Genomic DNA, 19021 nt, shown 5'->3' with positions numbered 1-19021 from the left:
GATTATCTGTTGAAGCTGCATCTCCTGTGATGGAGGAGTGACACCTTTGAACCTGTAGTTAAATGACAGAATAGCTGAGGAGGTCCGGTCTGGTCTGGTTTGGTTTGGTCAGGTTCAGATGTCTCGGGACTGATGTATAAGCTTTTCTCTCCCACATCATTGAAGCGCCCTGCACGCTGTTCCAGAGGGGTTGGGGCTCCAGAGACATCGCAGCTGAGTCAAATGACAAAATTGCCTACAAGTCCTTAAAGATGCTGATTAAAGTGCTGGAACAGATCTCATGCCTTTTGGTCTGTGAGGGCTTCCACAGAAGCTTTTTCCTAAGCCAGCAGAGGTGGTGACTCCAAAGCAGATGAGCACATGGTGCTTGCTGAAGGCTTTGGCAAGCATCTGGGTTGAGTTTGCAGGAGCTGGCAGCAGTGACTCATTGCTGGAGAGAGACCTGAGAGACGAGGAGCGGGGGAGCTGAATGGAAAGCTGAGTTTTACAGAGCAGCCCTGGCTAAATGCTGGCCTCGTCCTCCTCACTTGCAGTGTGGTTGGGTAAGGAGGAGCAGACCAGGTTTCCCTTCTGGGCTATGGTCCAGTCCACTGCTGCAGACCTTTCCAGCCCGAGCAGTACTTCCATATCACTTCTTGGCTCCGCCAGGAGCCATAAAGGTAAGCAAAGCCACCCAAAAACCAGCTTCCCCATGTCTGCCTAAGGGAGCTGCAGGCTTAGATATCCCAGGAGCGTGGCCCTGGCATGAGGCTGGACTGAGTGTCGCCCAGGGCACCAGAGTGGCTGAGGCTCTTAATGGGGTGGCTGGAAGCAGGAGCTTGTGGTATTGTACCCCATCTATGCGCAGGTACCTCTAGGGACCTCATACCAGTTTTGGAGCAAGGATGGAAGTTTCTTAGTTAACCTTTCTCTGGGTGTTAGGAAGAGCCTGTTTTACTGTGTGGAAGAACAGGGCTAAATGAGCCAGGCTTCAGTGACCAATCCCTCGGACTTGTGCCTTTGTCTGTGCCTTCAAAGCCATCTGCGTTCCCATCTTGGGCTCTTCTGTAACTGCTGCCAGTGAGTAGGATGCTTGTGGGTTAGGACCAGCTGCTGTGTCTCCTAGTGAGATGGTGGCTGAGTTGTCTCAGCGTTGGTTTGCTTATCTCCTGCGCTGTTGTGGTGTCCACGTCCTGTTAGATGAGGTGTGTTTGCTTGCTACCAGGAGGATGCTGCTGTACGTCCTGGGGGCTTTCTCGGCCGCTGAGGTTTTAGGATTTGGGAGATGGTTTAGGAAGGGGTCAGACCTGCGTCTTTTCAGCTGTTGGGCTATTATTTTTTCTGTGTGCGTGTTTATACCCGATGTGCTGTAGGAAGGGGGTGGCATTGCTGGGAGGATGGTGTGACCGCAAGCATCCTGGCCACCAGCAACTGGTGGGAACCGGGACAGGCAGATGGGGCTGGCCCCATGCGCAGCTTCGTTCCCCCTAGGGCAGGTGAGCCCTGCTCTCTCTGTGGGCTGAGCACAGGGTCTGGGGTTCAGCAGAGCCGAGGTACCGGCCCCAGCCAAGGCTGCTGGGCTGGGTCTGCGCCCCCTGTGCTCTGCGAGCCCTGGGTTTGCTCCCCAGCCCCGCTGCCACAGCCTTTCTGCAGCACAGCAGGAGCACACGAGCAGACACCGCTAGCACAGCAGCACGCGAGCATCGGGCGAGCAGCACCGCGGCAGGTGAGCAGCACAGCGGGACGAAGAGGAGGAAGACTCGCAGGCCTAGCCAAACTCCAGCACTGCCTCTGCCAAACCGGCTGGGGCGCAAAGCTCCCAGACACCGCGCACCCATCGCTCTCCCCCTGCTGCATCCCGGGACCAGAGCCTAAACCAGCCCAGAGCCTTGCTCCCTCCCTCGGCTTGGCTCTGCTCCAGGCTCCACTTAGCATCAATTATTCAGTGCTGACTCGCTGCTGTGTTGCGGAGGCACGCAGCGGGGCTGCCGAGCTCTTGGCGGCTGTGAGTGGTGGGCAGGGAGGATGAGGAGCGCAGCCGTGGCTCGGCAGAGAGCCAGTGAGCGACAGGACGAGACGTGGCCGCCTGCCTGCCCCAGCTCCTGGCGCTGCTGGTTTGGCTGCTCATGAGCCAGGAAGGACAGGAGCCGCAGGGGGCTGCCAGGGCACCAGAGCTGAGCACGGCTTGTGGGTCTGCGTGGAATGGTTTCTGGGCAGGGACCAGCCCTGGGAGCTGGACACCTGCTGTTAGAGTTGTCTGGAAGCCGGGACAGGAGCAGTGGCTCCACCAGGGAGAAGGGGGGATTTAATACGGGCAAATGTCGAGCGCAGAGGGAGAGGCAGCAGGAGGACCGGTCCCTGGCTGACAAAGACATTAGGATTTCAGCAGCAGCCTCCATACCTCTACAGAGTTCATTTTCCCCTGGTGCCAGTGCTGTACAGCAAACGGGTGTTGGTAAGCTTGGGCTTGGGACTACACAGCTGTCCTGCTCTTGGTCCACCTGGGAGCAGCACCCAGGCCCTGGGGGTCATAGGAGGGGGTAGAGGCTGCTGCTCGACTGGTGCAGGGGCTATCTGCACTCCTGTCCCCTTGGGGACACCAGCACCTCCTGTGCTGGGACCTTCCCACAGCAGGAGAGTGTGCCGGTGCCCTGCATGGCTTGCATCCACCCTGAGGTCTTTCACTTCTCTGGTACAAGATGGAGGTCCTAGGCCTACCTGCTGGGCAAGTCCCAGGGGTGGCCTCCCCTTGGGGAGGACTCTGCAGTGGATGCTTGGCATGTCCTCCTCAGGCAACCCTACCTGGGACCCCCTTTTAGCACCCTTTCAAGGCTGGGGGGCTGCTGTGGCTCCTGCATTAGCTGGAAGGATGCTGTCAGGGGATGTGGTGGAGCCCTGCCTGCCCCTGGTCCCCCCACAGCCAGGAGACCACGACCGGGCACATGCATGGGGTGTGGGACCAAGGATGCCAGTAAACAACATCTTAGTCCATTTTTTTTTTTTTTTTTTTAATGACCAAGCGAACCGGGGCTGTTTCAGAGGGGAACAGGAGACTCTGCCTGCCACGTTGCTCAAACCCAGCCCAACTCGCCTTCCCTCGGGGAAACCCTGCCCTTCTAGACACTTCTGCTCCCTCCCCATCAGCAGGGAGCTGAAGCTGTCCCAGCAGTTGGATAAATGCCATGCAGTGCCTGTCACGTAGGAAACCACCGCAGCCGTTCAAACCCGCTCCCAGCCGGCTGCTTCCTCTGTGCCACCCGAAAACCAACAGGTTGGCTGGGTCTGGCGGCCAGGAGGTGACACAAAGCAGCTTGTGCAACTGGGCTGCTTGCGGGCACCTGGAAGCACGGGGGAGATGAGGTTTGCTTCACTCCAGCCCGTGGATGGATGTCCCACCCGTGCAGACAGCGGAGCATCCCTGGGCTGGCATCCAGCGTTAAATGATACGGGGGATGTGCCCAGAGCTGCGGCCTCACTGCACGGCTGCTCCGCTGTGGTGCTTACTGGTGCTGGCTTTTTTTTTTTTTTTTCATAGGGTTGCAGACCAGTTTTAATGAGTTAATATAAATAAGCTAACTTAAGGACACCGGAGAACAAGGTAGGAGCTTTTTTTGTTCCTGTTTGACCTCTTTTAGGTGAGGCAGAGCACTGCTAGAAGCAGGAATACCAGGCTGCAGCACCCAGCGGGTTGTGCACGGGGATGCCACATTTCCTGCACCGCCCTTATACCCCAGGGTGGCATTTAGCTAATCCTGGCCCCTCCGTTTTGCTGTCATTCTTTGTGCCCACTGTGCTGCTCTGGTAGAGACAGATGACCCTGTGTTGACCATAACCATGTTGCTCAAGTACCAAATGGCAGGGTTTCTCTCTGGGAAATGAGATTACTGCCCCAATTTAACACCCCAAAGCCAACAGTACCGTGGTCATCTTAAGCGCAGCAAGCACTGGCCGTGAAATTCGGGGTGTGTCAGAGGTGCTGCTCACGCACAGCTTTTTAAAATCCATTTTCAGCAGCAAGCGGCACCACCTTGCGCTCCTGGTGACTGGCGTAAGCGTGACTCAGTCCTGACTCACACGGCGTCACGGTGAGTCGCATCCACCCACCCGCCCTCCGTGCCAGGAGCTGTGCCCACCCCGCTCCCCATCCCCTCCAACCCTCCCCGCGCTGCCCGCGGGGCAGGAAAACAAACTCCAAACCCCATATCTTGGCCAAAAAAACCTAAAGCCTGCAGCATGGCTGCCGGCTACCAGCCGTGTGCGGGAAGGGATGTGCAGGGGCTGGGGGCAGGATGCTGCCTTTGGCTCAGGCGGCCGGGAGGGGACAGCCCTACGGAGAAAAGAGCAGTTTTCTTTTCACTGCTGCTGGGGATGCTGGATTTAACCCTGGTAGAAAAGCAGGGAGGAAGGCGGAGACGGAGCGGGTTGGACCCCTCCACAGCTGAAGCACACCTGGTGATGAACCAAACTGAAAGCCAGCAGGAGAAGGCAACCCGTCCTGCTGCAGCATCTGGCGCCGTAAGAAACCTCCTGGAGTCGGATTTTTATGCTAAACTTTTTTTTAAACCGTTATCATTACAACCATGTAAAACACAGCATCAAATACTCTGGACGCTTGGTTTGGGTCAGCATAAAAAGGAATGATTGACTTCCCCCCCCCCCCCCCTCAAAAAAACAAAAACAAAAAACCGTCCCTACAAAAAGCCACAAAAACCCAAAATGAAACAAAAAGCACAGACATAAAAATGTTTTTGTTTTTTTTTTTTTAAAGTAATAATTATAATACATTAGAAAGAGTCATGGAGGAAGCGTTCCACGCTGTAAACAAGAATAGCAATTAAAAAGAAAAGCAGATGGTAGCCAGGCTCTCAAAGTGCACGGCCGAGAGACCCTGACCTTGCTGGCCGTCCCACGCTGCAGCCGGTCCCCGTGGCTCCTGCTGCCACGCAAAGTGCTCAAATACAAACCAACGCCCCCCACCACCCCCCCCCAGCCCTGCATCGATGCTACGTGGGGGGCAGCGAGGCGGGAGCCATCCCGGGGCTGCGAGGGCAAGGACAGGGGGAGCTGCTTTCCTGAGTTTGCTCGTGGCAAGAGTGGCTTTTGCTACGGGGCTGAGGCCCTTGTAGAAGGCTGGGGCAGGGGTGCAGGTGGCTTGGGCCATTTGTTTGTCCTGCTGAGCTGCCACCCTCACCCTTCTCCTTCCCTTGCTGTCCCCAGAGAAAAAGCTGAGGCTGGTCCGTGTCCTGCCCGCCCCTGCTGCCACAGACCCGCCATGGCCGCACCTTCACCTGCGGCAAGAGGCAGAGGAGAGAGGCTCGTCGTCTCTGGTAGGCTATGCTTTGATGTGCTGAAGCGAGAGCATCTCTCCAAGGAAAACACTGCATGTCGCCGGCTCCCAGCCAGCTCGGATGGGAGCTACTTTGCCCCAGGAACTCTTCCCAGATCTGCCAGCTTTCAGGGGCTGCAGGTTGGAGAAGAGCTGCTTAGGTGGCACAGTGAGGAGGTCGGAGGCCTTCCCAGCGAGAAGCACACCGGTGGGATGGGGGGAGCCTGCGTCTGCCTGGTCCAAAGGTTACCGACACCAGCTGGTGGCTTCCCCCAGGCTTGGAGATGACCGAGGACCTTGCTGCTCATTCCCATTAGGGCTTGGAGGGGAGGAAGCCCCCCACATTCTTGTATAACACCATGCACCACGCAATGGCTACTGTGCATTCGACAGCTCTCCAAGATTAGAGCAAACCACCTTTTAAAATGTGAATACTGCAAAACACCCCAGACACGTGCTGGGTGAGGAGCCTGGGCACATCCAACGTGACGTGCAAAGGCTGTGCGCCCAAAATGAGGGGAGAAAAGGTCAAAATGAGGGGGAAGAGGTCTCAGCTCTTGCACACATGAGCTGACCGCTCAGATGCGTTAGCTGGAGTCCTATGTGTGCTTCAAGAGGAGGACAGACCCCCCCCCCCCCAAGCTACAGCAACCAAGCCAAGAGGTGATCCACCAGCCCTCAGATGTGTCTCGTTGCCTCCCAGCGATCTCCAGGGCTGCTAGTGAAAGGCGATCGATACCTGTCCTGAAATAGTTCCCAGGTATTTTAACACACAAATAGGTTTAACTACTGCACGGTTACTGAAAAAAAGTACTCTAAATTAAAACCAATTCAAGCACCGTTGTCCTAGAAAGGACCTGTGGTGTCTCAAAACACAAATACTGAACATTCAACCAGCACTTCTCAAAGAGCAACTCTCGACTCCTCACAACACCCCTGCGAGGTAGCTAATAGGGTTATCCCTGCTTTGCAGAGGGAGAGAGGATGGGGAAAGTTGGAGACTGAGCAGAAGATGGGGGTCTCCGACCGAGCGGGGGTTGCAACATAAGCCGAGGGTGCTGTGGTCTGGCTGCCAACATCCGACGATGGGGGTGCTCCCTTCAACGCTCTCCCTGCTGCTCACATAAACCACCACATGCACACAAAAAAATACACCCTCCCTGATAAACCCCATGAAGTAACTTAGTGGAAGTTTTCTGCTGGGCTTCCAGACTTAGGTATGTTACTGAAGCAGCCTGTGCGATAAAAAGCAGTTTTCAAAGTCGTCTTAGAACTTAAAGGAGCTTTTTGCCCAGGGTCTCCATTGAAGGGATGGCATCCCACCTGCGGTCCTACCTAAGGTGGCATCTGCAGCCACCCCTTCTGGACAGCAGAGTCTAATACAGCACATCTGGACTAGTTTATTTCCTGCTGCTTCCATTTATCTGCCTTCCTGATGAAGTCCCTTCACCTGTAGGGGTGAAGTAAATACTGGGAACAGGAGTCTGGACCAGCTCTTTCAATGGGACGAGCTGTCCCCGGGCCCCCGCGCGCCTCCAGCCAACAGTTTGGGCTGTGCAGCAACAACACCCTGGGATGGGGAGGAGATGGACAGGCCACCGAGACTTGGTGCCTGAAAGGCAAGCAGGCACCCACTCCTCAGCAGTGCTCTGTCGTGACATCGATGCTTTACGGCATCATCTTCCAAACCTCTCTGCCCAGGTTTCCGTCCTTAGTTGTTGCTTTCTAGGTGGGATAAACCAGAAAGGCTGAGATCGGGTTCCGGGCAATGTGCACCCCTTCCCCAACTCTTACGCTGTTTCCACCCTGACACTTAACTTGCTTAAAAGCAGGCTTCAGCTTGAGCATCACGATCAGACGCCAACCCACCTCCAGCAGCTGGCTAGTGAAAGCTGAAGGCCTGCCAGGGCAGCAGCCCCTTTTCCTGTTCAGCCAACGGAAAGGCGGCGAGCCTGCTTGCCGCCCTGAACCTGCCGCGGGAAAGGCCAGCGGAAAGGCCCCTCAGCCCAAGAGACCTGTCTCAACCTTCATCCCTGTCCTCGTCACCTTGAAAACTTGGGAAAGAACCACCCTGCTGGCAGTTCGCTGGGGTCGCACCAAGGAGACCCCCCTCCCTGGGGACTCACCCGCTGTTAAACCTCCTCTCCGGGACACCATCCGCCGCTGGGGCGGGAGCTGGGGAGAGCCGGGCACCGCTCTGTGGAATTGCATAGAGTTGGCGGCGGGCTGCCCGCACCCCCCGGCACCGCCTCAAAATGCTGCTGCCTACAACCGCGGGGCTGGGAAAAGAAATAAAAGATCTATTGCTACAAAGGGCCTTTGAAAGCGATGCTGTTGGCTGCGCCGATGGGGCATTTTAAAGAAAGCATTTCAGATTCCCGTGCCTTGCGCCCACTTCCACGGCCGGCAGGAGCTGAAGAAAACACGCAACACATTTCACCAGCGCCGCCTCTCCCCTGACGCGCCACGAGGCTCGGGGAGCTTCGATGAAACACAAAAATGAAAGTGATTTCCAATTCGTCCATAGGAAAGATGCAAACCCAATTTGCTGGTGCCTCCCGGCGCCGGCGGTCACTGCTCCGTCGCCTCACCGGGCGCTCGTACCAAAGCACAGCTGGACGATGGCTGCTGTGCTGTCACCTCGACACAGCCCTGCTGAAGGGGGAGGTCCCAAAAAATGGGATGAGGGTGCTGCTCCAGCACCTGCTTCCTCTCCCTTGCCTCCCCCCATCCCCACTAAAACGTCACCGATTTGGGCAGCTTTGCCTGGGGAGGAGAGCCTGAAAGGAAACTGTTCTCCGAGCGGGATTTGGCAACCTGTGGTGGTAATTTTGGTTTGGGGCTCAGGGGGGGTCGTGGGGCTTTCAGTGCATTTAATGGTTTCTGGAAACTTTTTTGGGCATCTACCTCCTCTGGGTCCAGCGCAAGAGGCGGTGCCGTGGAGGCGGCAGGCAGGGGACGTCCAGTCTCCGGCAGAGGCAATGCCACCTGCTTTCTGTTTGAGAAGTCCTGCTCTGTCGCATGGGCCAGGTGGAGGGGAGTGGTGGTTTTGATCACGGTGTAGGGGCTGTTCCCCTCCACCGCGGCGGGGGACGGCGACGGCTGGGAGGGGCAGCCCTCGCCCAGCCCCGCTGCCTCCGACTCCCTGCCGGACAGGATGGGCACGCTGCCGCCGGCCAGCCCAGGTGCGGGCAGCGAGCCCAAGCCCTCCGACCAATGCGCGGGGCCGGTGGGGCTCCCTGGCCCGTTCTGCTGCAGGCTGGCGAGCTCCCCCGTGGATGCAGCTTTGGATGCCAAGCGCTTCAAGTCCCTTTTGTTGAGCAGCGCCGCTCTGCAGCGTTCCTCGGCCACGTCCTCCCGCCGCTTGCTCTCGGGGGAGCCGTCATGCTGCGATGCACTGGAGAGCTGCTGCCAGCTGCCCGGCAGAGGAGGAGGGGGTGCATCGAGAGCTTTCTCTTCACAGAGAGATGCTGCTTGTTCTCCCACAGGCAGGGCAGCAGGATTTGGCTGACATACTGCATGGTCTGTAGCAGAAAGCTCAGCGGTGCTTGAGTCAGGAGGACTTGGTGTGTTTTGGAGAGAGGAGTCCGAGGAGCCGTGCTTGGCCGGGGCGGGGAGGGAGACCGACTCGTGATCCACCATGGCATGGCTGGGAACGAGAAGAGGCTGCTCCGGAGGCAGGAGGTGATGATGGGCCTGCGTTTTGCTTGTCTTCGGAAGAAACGGCAGCTGCCCATCCTTGGTGGGCTCCACCTGACCCTCCTCTCCTGGCGGCCCCCCACCAGGAGGATGCAGGTGGAGGTCCGTCGCTTCAGCTGCTCCACCCTGGGGGGTGGGAGTCCTCGCCTCCACCACTGTTGTTCCTCCCAGCTCCCCGGGACCTCTGTGGGCATGGGGCTCCCTGTCCGGGGGGTGCTCGCCCACCTGGCCATTCTGGCCGTTGGCTGCCACATTGCCCTTCACGGCTACTGGGTTGAGGGAGAGCTCCAGGCCCAGGGGTTTCCGTGGGAACTCCTCAGGCTTTGCTACATTGGAAGCAGAGAAAACAAAATTAAAGCCAAACTGTGCATCAGTTCATTTTTGCATCCAGCACGCCCTGACCGTGGGGAAGGCAGATGCTGCACCCGGTAGGTGCCAGCCCTTCTGGGCTGCCCTGGCTTCCGACCATGCCAAAGGGATGCTCTGCTCCCAGGGGACATGGGCACCACCAGCCGTTCCCGGCGGGCTGCCCGCCTTCCCCTCTACCCACCTGGCGGGGGGAGGTCAAATTTCATCTTGCGCAGCTCGGTCATCGACACCTGCAGTTGCTCGATGACAGCATCGTCCTCGTACTGCAGGGAAGCAGCAATTTTCTCCTGCAGAAATTCCCGTAAATCTTCCAGCGTCATCTTCAGCAAGCGCTCTGGGGGACGGCAGAAAGGAGTAATGGCAGTGTCACAGCCAAATTGCAGGGTAGCACCTGCATGGGTTGCAATTGCTTTGGTTTCATCTGGGACTCTGCTGCTGTTCCCACTCCAGGGTGGGACAGCCTGAACGTTTTTGCCTCTCTCCCACCTTCCCGCTGTTGCTCAGGGTTGTCGATACATTTACATATACATGCCACCTCTGGGCAGTGGCTCAGCAATGGCAGGACGATGGTGGGGCTGGGACCTGTGCTGACCAGGATGCACGTTTTGGGCCATTTCTGGAAGTTCTCACCAATACCTCTAGGAGGAGGAAAAGCTCCATGAGATAGACCCCGAGCGTCAGACTGAACAGCCACTGCCGGCAGCCGCCACCGCCAGCCAGGGATGCCAAACTGCAGCAGCCAGCGGGCAGGGATGCAGAGAGGGATGCTGACCCATGCCAGGGATGCAGACAAGGATGGGACGCAGGCAGGAACGCTGATCCGCACCCCATTCCCCAAGGGAAAAGAGATGATTTCACAGTCAGGCTGAAATTTCTGCCTGCCTGACAGTTTCCCATCTTTGCAAACAAATGGGATACTCGAAGGTGTACTTCTGGATGGCCTGTTCTTCATTCAACTGAAGGAAGAGCAGGGTGGCTGTCTGCAGAAGCCAGCGCACACAGTCCCATAAATCCCACTGGCCCAAAGGTTCCCAGCATGGAGTATCAGCATCACTCCCGTCCCAGATTAAAGACCTAACAGGGCAACAAATCAAGGCCACTAGCTTATGGGAGTGGAGGGGCTCGAAGTCCCAAAGATCTCGAGGTAGAAACATCACTGCCTTAACGTTATGTAAGAAAACCAGGTTTTGGTCATTTTAGAAGTATATTAATGGATTTATTTCTCCCTCTACAGCCTTTTCAGCTGAACTGCCACATGGAGCTTTGCAGACAGATGGGTTGCTGTCTGTATTGCCCCTAAAACCGTGTTGATAAAAGAAGTGGGGTGCAGCATGCAGAAAGAGGCAGATGGGAGTGTTTCAGGTGGGGTTTGCTGTGCGCCGAGTGCAGGATTTCAACCCTTGCATCATCTCATTTCCTCCCCGGAGCTTCAGCACAGGACTGTGCCTTTTGGGGCCAGCACGGGGCACCAAGCAGGCTGGTGGTGGCCAGCAAGGCTTTCCGGGTGGGCAGCACAAGGGTGGCCCAGCATGGTGTCACCTCTGCTATACGAGATGTGCTCTGCTGGGACCTTACTTTTGTGCAGTTTGAGGATGGTGTAAGCCATGGCCGTCAGCACCCGCTCTCCTTCTAGGATGTAGATATCCCACAGCCGCAAGGTGAGGGTGAAGGGGGTCTGTTTCCAACACACAAACGAAAAACCAGCTCGTTAGCACCACACTCGCTCGCAATGATTGATGGGGTGATGATACAGAGGTTAGTGGCATCACTATGTCCCCTCGCACCACAACACGCAACAGGGTGAGGCACTGGATGTCCAGGATTCATCTATAACACAAACCCCTGTTTTATCACCTATGGTTTTGCCTTAAACCCTTGGGTGACCAGGAAAGTACTTTAAAACCCAGTTGTGGATGCAGCAAAAGGAGAAACTTTCCACACAGACATACTAGCACGTGGATTCCCCTACGCTGGAGGGAGTATCATCATCTTTCAGCCTTGCAGGTGGGCTAAATCACTCCTGTATCCATCCAAATTGCCCAAACAGATGAAAGGCTCTTTATAGCACAGGTCTGAAGGCCCAACGGTGCTTCACTAAGCATTTTAAAAAATCACTCCTTTGGTGTCTAGGAAAGTGGTCTTCCTTATACACAGGCTTATTCCTGCCTGCTAGAAAAGCCTCTGCAAACAGGAGTGAACTGATATCCAAAATGATGGAGCAGCCCATCATCTCCCAGCAAAGATTTAAGGCATCTCATCAACACAGAAATTAATACTAGTTCTACTGTGACATTTGTGTTCAAATTTAGGATGCTGCGCTTACTCTCTGGAGTTTGGCACGGCTGGCTGTTGCAGCTCTTTTATCACACATTACTGCAGTTAAAGGATTTTGCATTTTACACAGCTTTTAGTGACAGCCTGCAAAGCAGTGATTTCCCTCTCCAGGGAAAGAGGTCATCCGCTCTTTTATAGAAGGGGCAGCCGAAAACTGAGACCGGGGACACACAGATGTCCTAAACATTAGCAAGTCTGGATCTTGCGATGAAGTGTGTAAGCACAACGCTGCCCCTAAAAATAAAGTAGTCTTGGCTCGGGACTGGCAAATTAGCTCCGGACAAATCAGGGTAATTTTCTCACACTTTCATGTGTCTCCAGTGCCGAGCCCGCTCCTTTGCCTGCAGCTGCTACAGTGCTATTTGTTCAGGTTGGTGCCTCCAGCTCTTCTTCTCCCTACGTTGTTTCCAGAGCCAAAGTGAGTTAATTGCCTTTGCAGCACTGCCAGTGGGCAAGAGAAAGATCTCTCCTGACTTTGAAGCTTTACCCTGCTGCTGCTGCTGAGCCATCTCCCAGCGACCGCTCGTGATGAGGCAGCAGGAATTGGCTTGTCATCAATGACACGCAGTTATTTTTAGCTTCTCCCTTACTAACTTTTTTGCCTTATGAGAGCGTGCATAACATCCCATCTTATAAAACGTTAACTGCTTCTTCAAATTATGGTACTTTTTAAAAAAACAGGCGGATTAACTACGCATGCAAGCAGCAGAGCAGCAAACAATCTGCAGAGCATCCTCACCCGGTCAATGAAACACTGCAGGAACCACTTGGTTGTGTAAATCCCCGTAGTCATCTGCTCCTTGTCCTAGGAGGAGACAGCAGAGAGAGACAGGAATTTCACCAAGCTGGCTTCTGGAGGTTCAAGCAACTCTTAGGGGTTTTGGGGAGGTTGGTTGGTTGGTTTATTCATGCTGGGATCTGAATGCAGGATCTGGCTGCGGTTTGTCTCCCAACAAAGCCCTTGCTTTAAATACCAATGTTGAAGACCTTCTTCGGCCCTTTGCCCAAGATATTCATTGAACCTGATCCTCAATGCGACCAGATTTCAGCCACAACTTTGGAGAGGGATTTCTAGAAGCTTTTCTGGCCTAATATCTACTCCAGAGATTTACAAAAACCTTCCAGGAACCCAAACCATGCACTCCTTGCAGACTACCCTTTTTGTTTCCATAGCAATTCCCATGTGAACCTCCCAGAGCAACACAAAAATGATAAATCCCAAGTATCCCACAGTTAAATCCAGAGCTGTACAGTCAAGCCTGCTTTGCTAGCACTACCTCATTCGCCTGGCACGGCTGCTGCAGGAGCAGGATGGCCTGACAGGCTAAGCAAAACTCTTGGAAACCTCACCAACATCACCTCAGTCTACCACTTTTCCATCCCTGTCTGGCACCTGGCACAGCGCTTGCACACAGCTTCCGTTTTCCTGGCAGGGATGGGGAAGAGAAAGAAGCGCATGGGATTAAGGGCCAGCTCCAGTCTTTGCTTTCGGCTGGCGCCGGGCACCTGCAAGCCTGGGGAGAGAGCCTTTGGGAGCCTGGAGACACCAGCAGCTTTCAGAGACTCATTCCCATCCTCCCCGCCCAGGTTTCCCCACCCTCATGACTATAATTACGTGAAAACCTGTCCTTGCTCTGTTTCACTTATACGGCCAGGGCTGGCTCATTTGCAGCACGGAGCAAGAGCTGTTGCAGATGATGGCAATATAAACAGCTTTTCCTGGAGCCGGGCCAAGGATCCCCTTTGGGAGCGTAAGAAACCTTCAGGAGTCTGGCCACTGAATACCAACTGTCTACAGCAAATGCGAGGGGGGACAAGGGGGAAAAAAAAAAGGGAGCAGGTGTTGTAAAACAGTCGCCTAGACGTTAGACTGCAGTCGATGTGTCCTGCAGATGCTCCTCCAGCCACCAAATGGGCTTGTGCCATCTGCTAGAGAAAAAAACAACTGGATATGCCCAAGCAACAAACCACACGGCAAATCTTACATGCCTCCCGTCTTCAAGCAACTGCAAAGCCGTTAAATGCAAGCACTTGGGGCTAATAATCCAGCGCGGCGTCATCACCCTTCAGGCTTTGCAGCTGGTGTAAGAACACAGCCCAGCCTCGCTGCTGTACGCAACAGGTCCTTTTGCTGCAGGCTCCGTGAGCCCTCCTGCCTGGCTATCCTCAGGAAGCCTTCAGATTTTAGCAGTTCCTACACTAACGATGACCAGCAAGCAAATGATAACCACTTGCCTCAGCGAGATTCAGGCACACCATTTAAGAAACGCTTGCCTCTTTGCGGCTGAAGCAGTCCTACACAGTTAGAAATACATTCAGTTGTGCCTCTGTTTGGCAGAACATTACACTAATTGCTTTAGCATTAAAACGTGATATTAGTATGGGGAGACTGATAGCAAAGAGATACCATGTGCTTCTTCAGTTTGGGAAAGAGTTTGCTTAGAATCTGCTCGTGGTGAGCTTGAAATCTCTGCAGCTTCGGGAACCCAGGAATGAAAAAACCTTAATGAGAAAAGATGAGAGAAATAAAAAATAATCAGAAAAGCTCTGGAGCAGCCATGGGGGCAGCCTGATTTTCTAGAAACTCCTCCCCTGCGTTGCCTGTTGAAGTTGGCTGCACCATGGCATGTCCAGCTACCTCCCACGGCATCCCTCCCAGAGCCTGCCCTTCACCCCATCTACATGATCAGCTCAGCACCAACCCCGGATGGTCCTTCTCACCACCGCCCCACAGAGCAGACCCACTCACCTCCCAGCCGGAGGCTCAGCTTGGCCAAGACCTCTCTGAACACATCTCGGTGCTCACCAAGGTTCAGAGGAAAGCTGAAGATATTTGAACACCACAACCTCATGCAGCACCTCACAGTCTAGCAGGATGTGCATTTAAGACTGACTGGAGTTATCAAGCCAAAAGGCTTAGCCCTCTGCTCATAAAATAACCCCCTGTGCATAGATTACTGCTCACCACAAGTAAGAAGAAAGGATCTTTAACGTGTCTGAAGTAAAATAATACAGCACATTTAGTGGAATTACATCTTCATAAAAACACAAGGGCCCATAGCTCGTGGCATGCTAAAAACAGGGCATTACATGATGCTCTTGGATGTACTTCTGTGAGACTTCTTAAAAACTCACAACCTTGAGTTAATTGATTGCCAAGGGCAAGGCACTCCATAGGGAAGATAGCACCTCTGTGGAAGTGTTAATTACTGAGTGCTAAAGCTCAGTGCCGATAAACCACATTTTTCTCTGATGAACTTGCCTGCCTCCAAGAGCGAAGTTCAGCTCCATGGTCAGGTTGCGTCAGCACATAATTAAGCCTTACCTGCTCTAAGCAAGTATGCGAGGAGAAACGATGCTCTACAGAGTAACCTAAACAGCCTTCCCTCCCGTCGCAAGAGGCCCCAGCCGCATTACACCCCAGCCTTACCGTGCATGGCATGCCGCTGGTTGGTCAGCAGCTGTGCCAGTGCCCAAAATGCATCCTCTTCATTTAAGTACATCAGGAGGATGGCTGCGATCTGGCTCATGCCTTGGCAGTAGCTCACTTCCTGCAAAAGCCAAGAGGGGTACACGCGCTGCCAACGCCGTCAGACCCCACCATGATGCTAAACCTGCAGAAGCAGGTGAGGCTGCCTGTACTTCCCTCTCCTCTTTCAAGGATTGTCCCGTTTCAAGGTCTTTATCACTTATGTCCAAATTCACAGCTCCCATATGTCTACAGCATCTACCATGCCACTAACTCACACAGTGGTTTGGGTTGGAAGGAACCTTTGACGACCACCTCATCCAACCCCCCTGTCATGGGCAGAGACATCTTGCAGTAGATCAGCTTGCTCAAAGCCCCATCCAACCTGGCCTTGAACACTTACAATGATGGGGCCTCCATAGCTTCTCTGGGCAACTTGTTCCTCACCACCGTCATTGCGAAAAATGTCTTCCTTATGTCCAATCTAAACCTACCTTCTTTCAGTTTAAAAGTGTTGCCCCTTGTCCTGTCACTACAGGCTGTGGTAAAAAGTCTGTCTTCCTTGTAAGCCCCCTTTATATATAGAATGGCCACAATAAGGTGTCCCCAGAGCCTTCTGTTCTCCAGGCTGAACATCCCCAACTCTCAGCCTTTCTTCATGGGAGAGGTGTTCTGTCCCTCTGACCATTTTCATGGCCCTCCTCTAGCAGGTCCTTCAGCAGGAGGTGACGGGCTTGCAGGCAATGCCACCCACCACGCTGCTCCACCCACCAGCCCTGCTCAAGCCTGGAGGGCGAGGGACAGAAACCCCAACATATGAGGTGCCTGCAGCTACTTCAAGGAATAGGGTATGGGATGATAAATAGCATGTGGTTCTGATACTGGTTTGGATTCCTTCAGCCACATGAGCACTGAAGTAATTAAAGACTAAATAAATCTGGTAAGCATTTATCTGGTATGAGGGAAGGCAGGGTCTTTGTTTCCTTTACTATTCTCCCTGAGCATCTTCTGTGCCTTCTGGGTTATCTGTCCCCTCCTGGAGATGCAGGCAGTAGGTTCAGCTGCTAATTTAGGCTTATTCTGCCTGTGTCCTTCAACTAAAAATGACAGGTTTGCTGTAATAAATCAGTGTTTTCAACAAGGATGCCATTCAGTGTATGACAAGAAGTCAGGAAGATGACAGACCTTCAGCCAGGAGCCTAGTCTTGCTGGAAAGCCAAAGGGCAATCCTTTGTTCTTTGCTGATACTTGCCCAAATCGCATCTGCCAGATGTCATTTACCAGGTGATAAAATGAACAAGGGAATGAAACAACTGTGCAAAGAGTCTTGTGCTGCCTCTGCGGGTCTTGCAGCTGTCTGTACAAACCAGTATTAGGACTTAAAATTGGAATTACCACTGGCTAAATATGTGTGTGTGTATATACACATACATGTACACACATATATAAATATATATAAAGCTTTTTAAAAAACTTTATGTAGAGAGATATATAAGCACAACACCATTCACTTTAACTGGACTAACTTACTACTTACGGTGTTATAAACCGAGTATGCTGACAGGACATGGAAGAGTGCCTGTTGCCTGGGAAGAAAGAAGGATATTAAAACACCTGAGTGTGAGGGCTCCAGCTTCATGTGCACACCAACGCGTACGCACAGAGAGCAAAGGCTCTGAAAACACCCAGCCAGCTGGTACTTATGCCTTTTGCAAGGAGCAGGGCTCACAGAACCAGAAAGCACCTTGATGGGCACATGGGATGGAACCTCCTCCTTCTGGGGGGTGTCAGTCAGCATTGGCCATGCAGAGCGGGGCTGAACCAGCCTGCTCCATCTGCAGGTCTCCTGGAGAGACATGCACGTACCCACACAAGCCAACACACCTCCTCTTCAGGTTTGGAGCGGTGGTGGGTTTTTAATAGACTTGCAACCACCCAGGCATCAAGTGTTATACATGTTTGGGGAAAGCACTGCCATCATTTTATTAGTAGATCCCTTCCTCCCTTCCCTCCTTCCTAAAGGAGTCACCACCATACAGATATGCAGTGCATGCTTCCTTGCAGACTGTACGTCTGCGTAGGGCAGCCAGGTGTGACTCAACCAAGTGACAAAGCCACTCTGTTAAACCTCTCCAACCCCATCTGTTGTGGAGGCCACGTACGCCCCATCCCACCCAGCTCCCGACAGACCCAGCCCATCATCCCAGCTGTCCCAAACCAAGCCCTCTGCGACTGCAACCCTGGGGGACAAGGCACCACAACACACTGATGCCTGGCTCAAGAACTGGGGCTGAACGCGGTCCAGTGTGGACCTGTCCAAAGAGAGAATCAACAGCCCCACATCTGTGGGTGGTACCATGTGCCAATGGTTTGTGGAGCAGGCAGAGATGGTTTTGCTCTCCTGTGGGCTGCTCTGAGCCAGGGGGCTGGTGGCCACCCCATCCAGCTCATCCCACGCACACCCACTCTCACCGATGCCCGTACAGCCACGCGAAGCCTCCCGTACTCACTTCACTCCGTAGCGATCCCGAAACATGATGTGGTTTCGGAAGGTGCGGTTAACGTCCAAATCTATCTGCTTGATTTCCGATGAAAAGCTCTTTGCTTGTTCTTTCATTTGCTGGATGGGAGAGGGGCAGACAAGAGGAAGGAGTCAGACACCACCTCAGCCCATACCTCTCTCCAGGCAGCGAGAAGGCACACTCCCTACAGCAGGAGCGGCGGCTTGTGAGCTGCACAGAGCTATCGCAGAGTGACTTGGGGACACCGCCGTCTTGCAGTGAGCAACCATCTGCAGCCTGGAGGTGAATCCCCAGCCCCTTGCTGGTGCCTCGCCCCTGTTGGTGCTTAAGGATACACTTCTGTAACCAACACACAGACATACGCACCGAGTCCCTGAGCTTTTCAGAGGCTCAGTCATAATAAAGTCCAAACTCTACAATGGACTCTATGAAGCAGCCTCCTACTACTACTTCCGTTGCAGAAGACGTTTAAGGAGTTTCCACTAGAAAAGCAGTTCTGGGGTATTCACCTGTACTGGTGCAAATTTTAGGGACTTCGCAGAGTCCAGAACAGAAGCTAAACTCAAACCCAAGAATTGCAGAACCACAGAATGGCAGGGGCTGGAAGGCACCTCTGGAGATCATCTAGTCCAACCCCCCTGCCAGAGCAGGGTCACCCAGAGCAGGTTGCACAGGAACGTGTCCAGGCGGGTTTTGGATGTCTCCAGAGTTGGAGACTCCACCACCTCTCTGGGCAGCCTGTTACAGTGCTCTGCCACCCTCAAAGTAAAGAAGATCCTCCTCATGTTTAGGTGGAACTTCCTGTGCTCAAGTTTGTGCCCATTACCTCTTGTCCTGTTGCCCCCATGTTCCTCCTACGCTGGCTAATCATTTAAGGCAGCATCACACAGATAAAGGAAGGAAATTCAAACCAAAGCTAAGCCCACCTCAACCAATTGCGCCCTCAGAGAGCCAAGCTCAAGATGCTCCTTGGACTCCCACTGCAGTCCCACTCGTAACCCACTGTTCAGCCCTGTGCACACAGCCAAGGACCATTATGCTATAGCCAAGCACCTCATCTCACAGCCTTTACATACCACTGGTGATCATGCAATTGCCCTCCTTCTTTAATATATGCAGGGCTAATTGCATTAATGAAATACATTTTGTGGCTGTCTTCAGGCAGCCTGAGATCCACTGTCAGGTTAAGGGCAGCGGAGATGAGAAGCAAGCCCAGCTTGCCTAGAGCTGGGGGTCAGGAACCCTCCTTGCTCACCACAGGGGATAGTAAATAGCACATCTGCACAGATACTTAATCATCTGCTCCAGCAGCTGCCATCCTAC

At 53.8% G+C, this 19021-nt stretch overlaps 1 protein-coding gene across 3 annotated transcripts in view; it reads right to left on the bottom strand.

The window, feature by feature from the left end:
- Window positions 1-4722: 4722 nt before the first annotated feature.
- Window positions 4723-19021, bottom strand: part of LOC141742683 (uncharacterized) — an 87747-nt gene continuing 73448 nt past the window's right edge. For all 3 annotated transcript variants that reach the window (XM_074585575.1, XM_074585574.1, XM_074585573.1), the window contains 8 exons: window positions 17687-17796; window positions 16714-16762; window positions 15138-15258; window positions 14115-14209; window positions 12447-12512; window positions 10949-11048; window positions 9555-9707; window positions 4723-9330 (listed from right to left, as the gene is read on the bottom strand). In XM_074585575.1, coding sequence (XP_074441676.1) covers window positions 8042-9330; window positions 9555-9707; window positions 10949-11048; window positions 12447-12512; window positions 14115-14209; window positions 15138-15258; window positions 16714-16762; window positions 17687-17796 — 1983 coding nt within the window. In that variant the 3' untranslated portion in view covers window positions 4723-8041. The remainder of the gene's footprint in view (window positions 9331-9554; window positions 9708-10948; window positions 11049-12446; window positions 12513-14114; window positions 14210-15137; window positions 15259-16713; window positions 16763-17686; window positions 17797-19021) is intronic.

This window comes from Larus michahellis, chromosome 4 (assembly GCF_964199755.1).
Source record: "Larus michahellis chromosome 4, bLarMic1.1, whole genome shotgun sequence".
Lineage (NCBI taxonomy): Eukaryota > Metazoa > Chordata > Aves > Charadriiformes > Laridae > Larus > Larus michahellis.
This window is presented reverse-complemented; position numbering and strand designations above follow the sequence as displayed.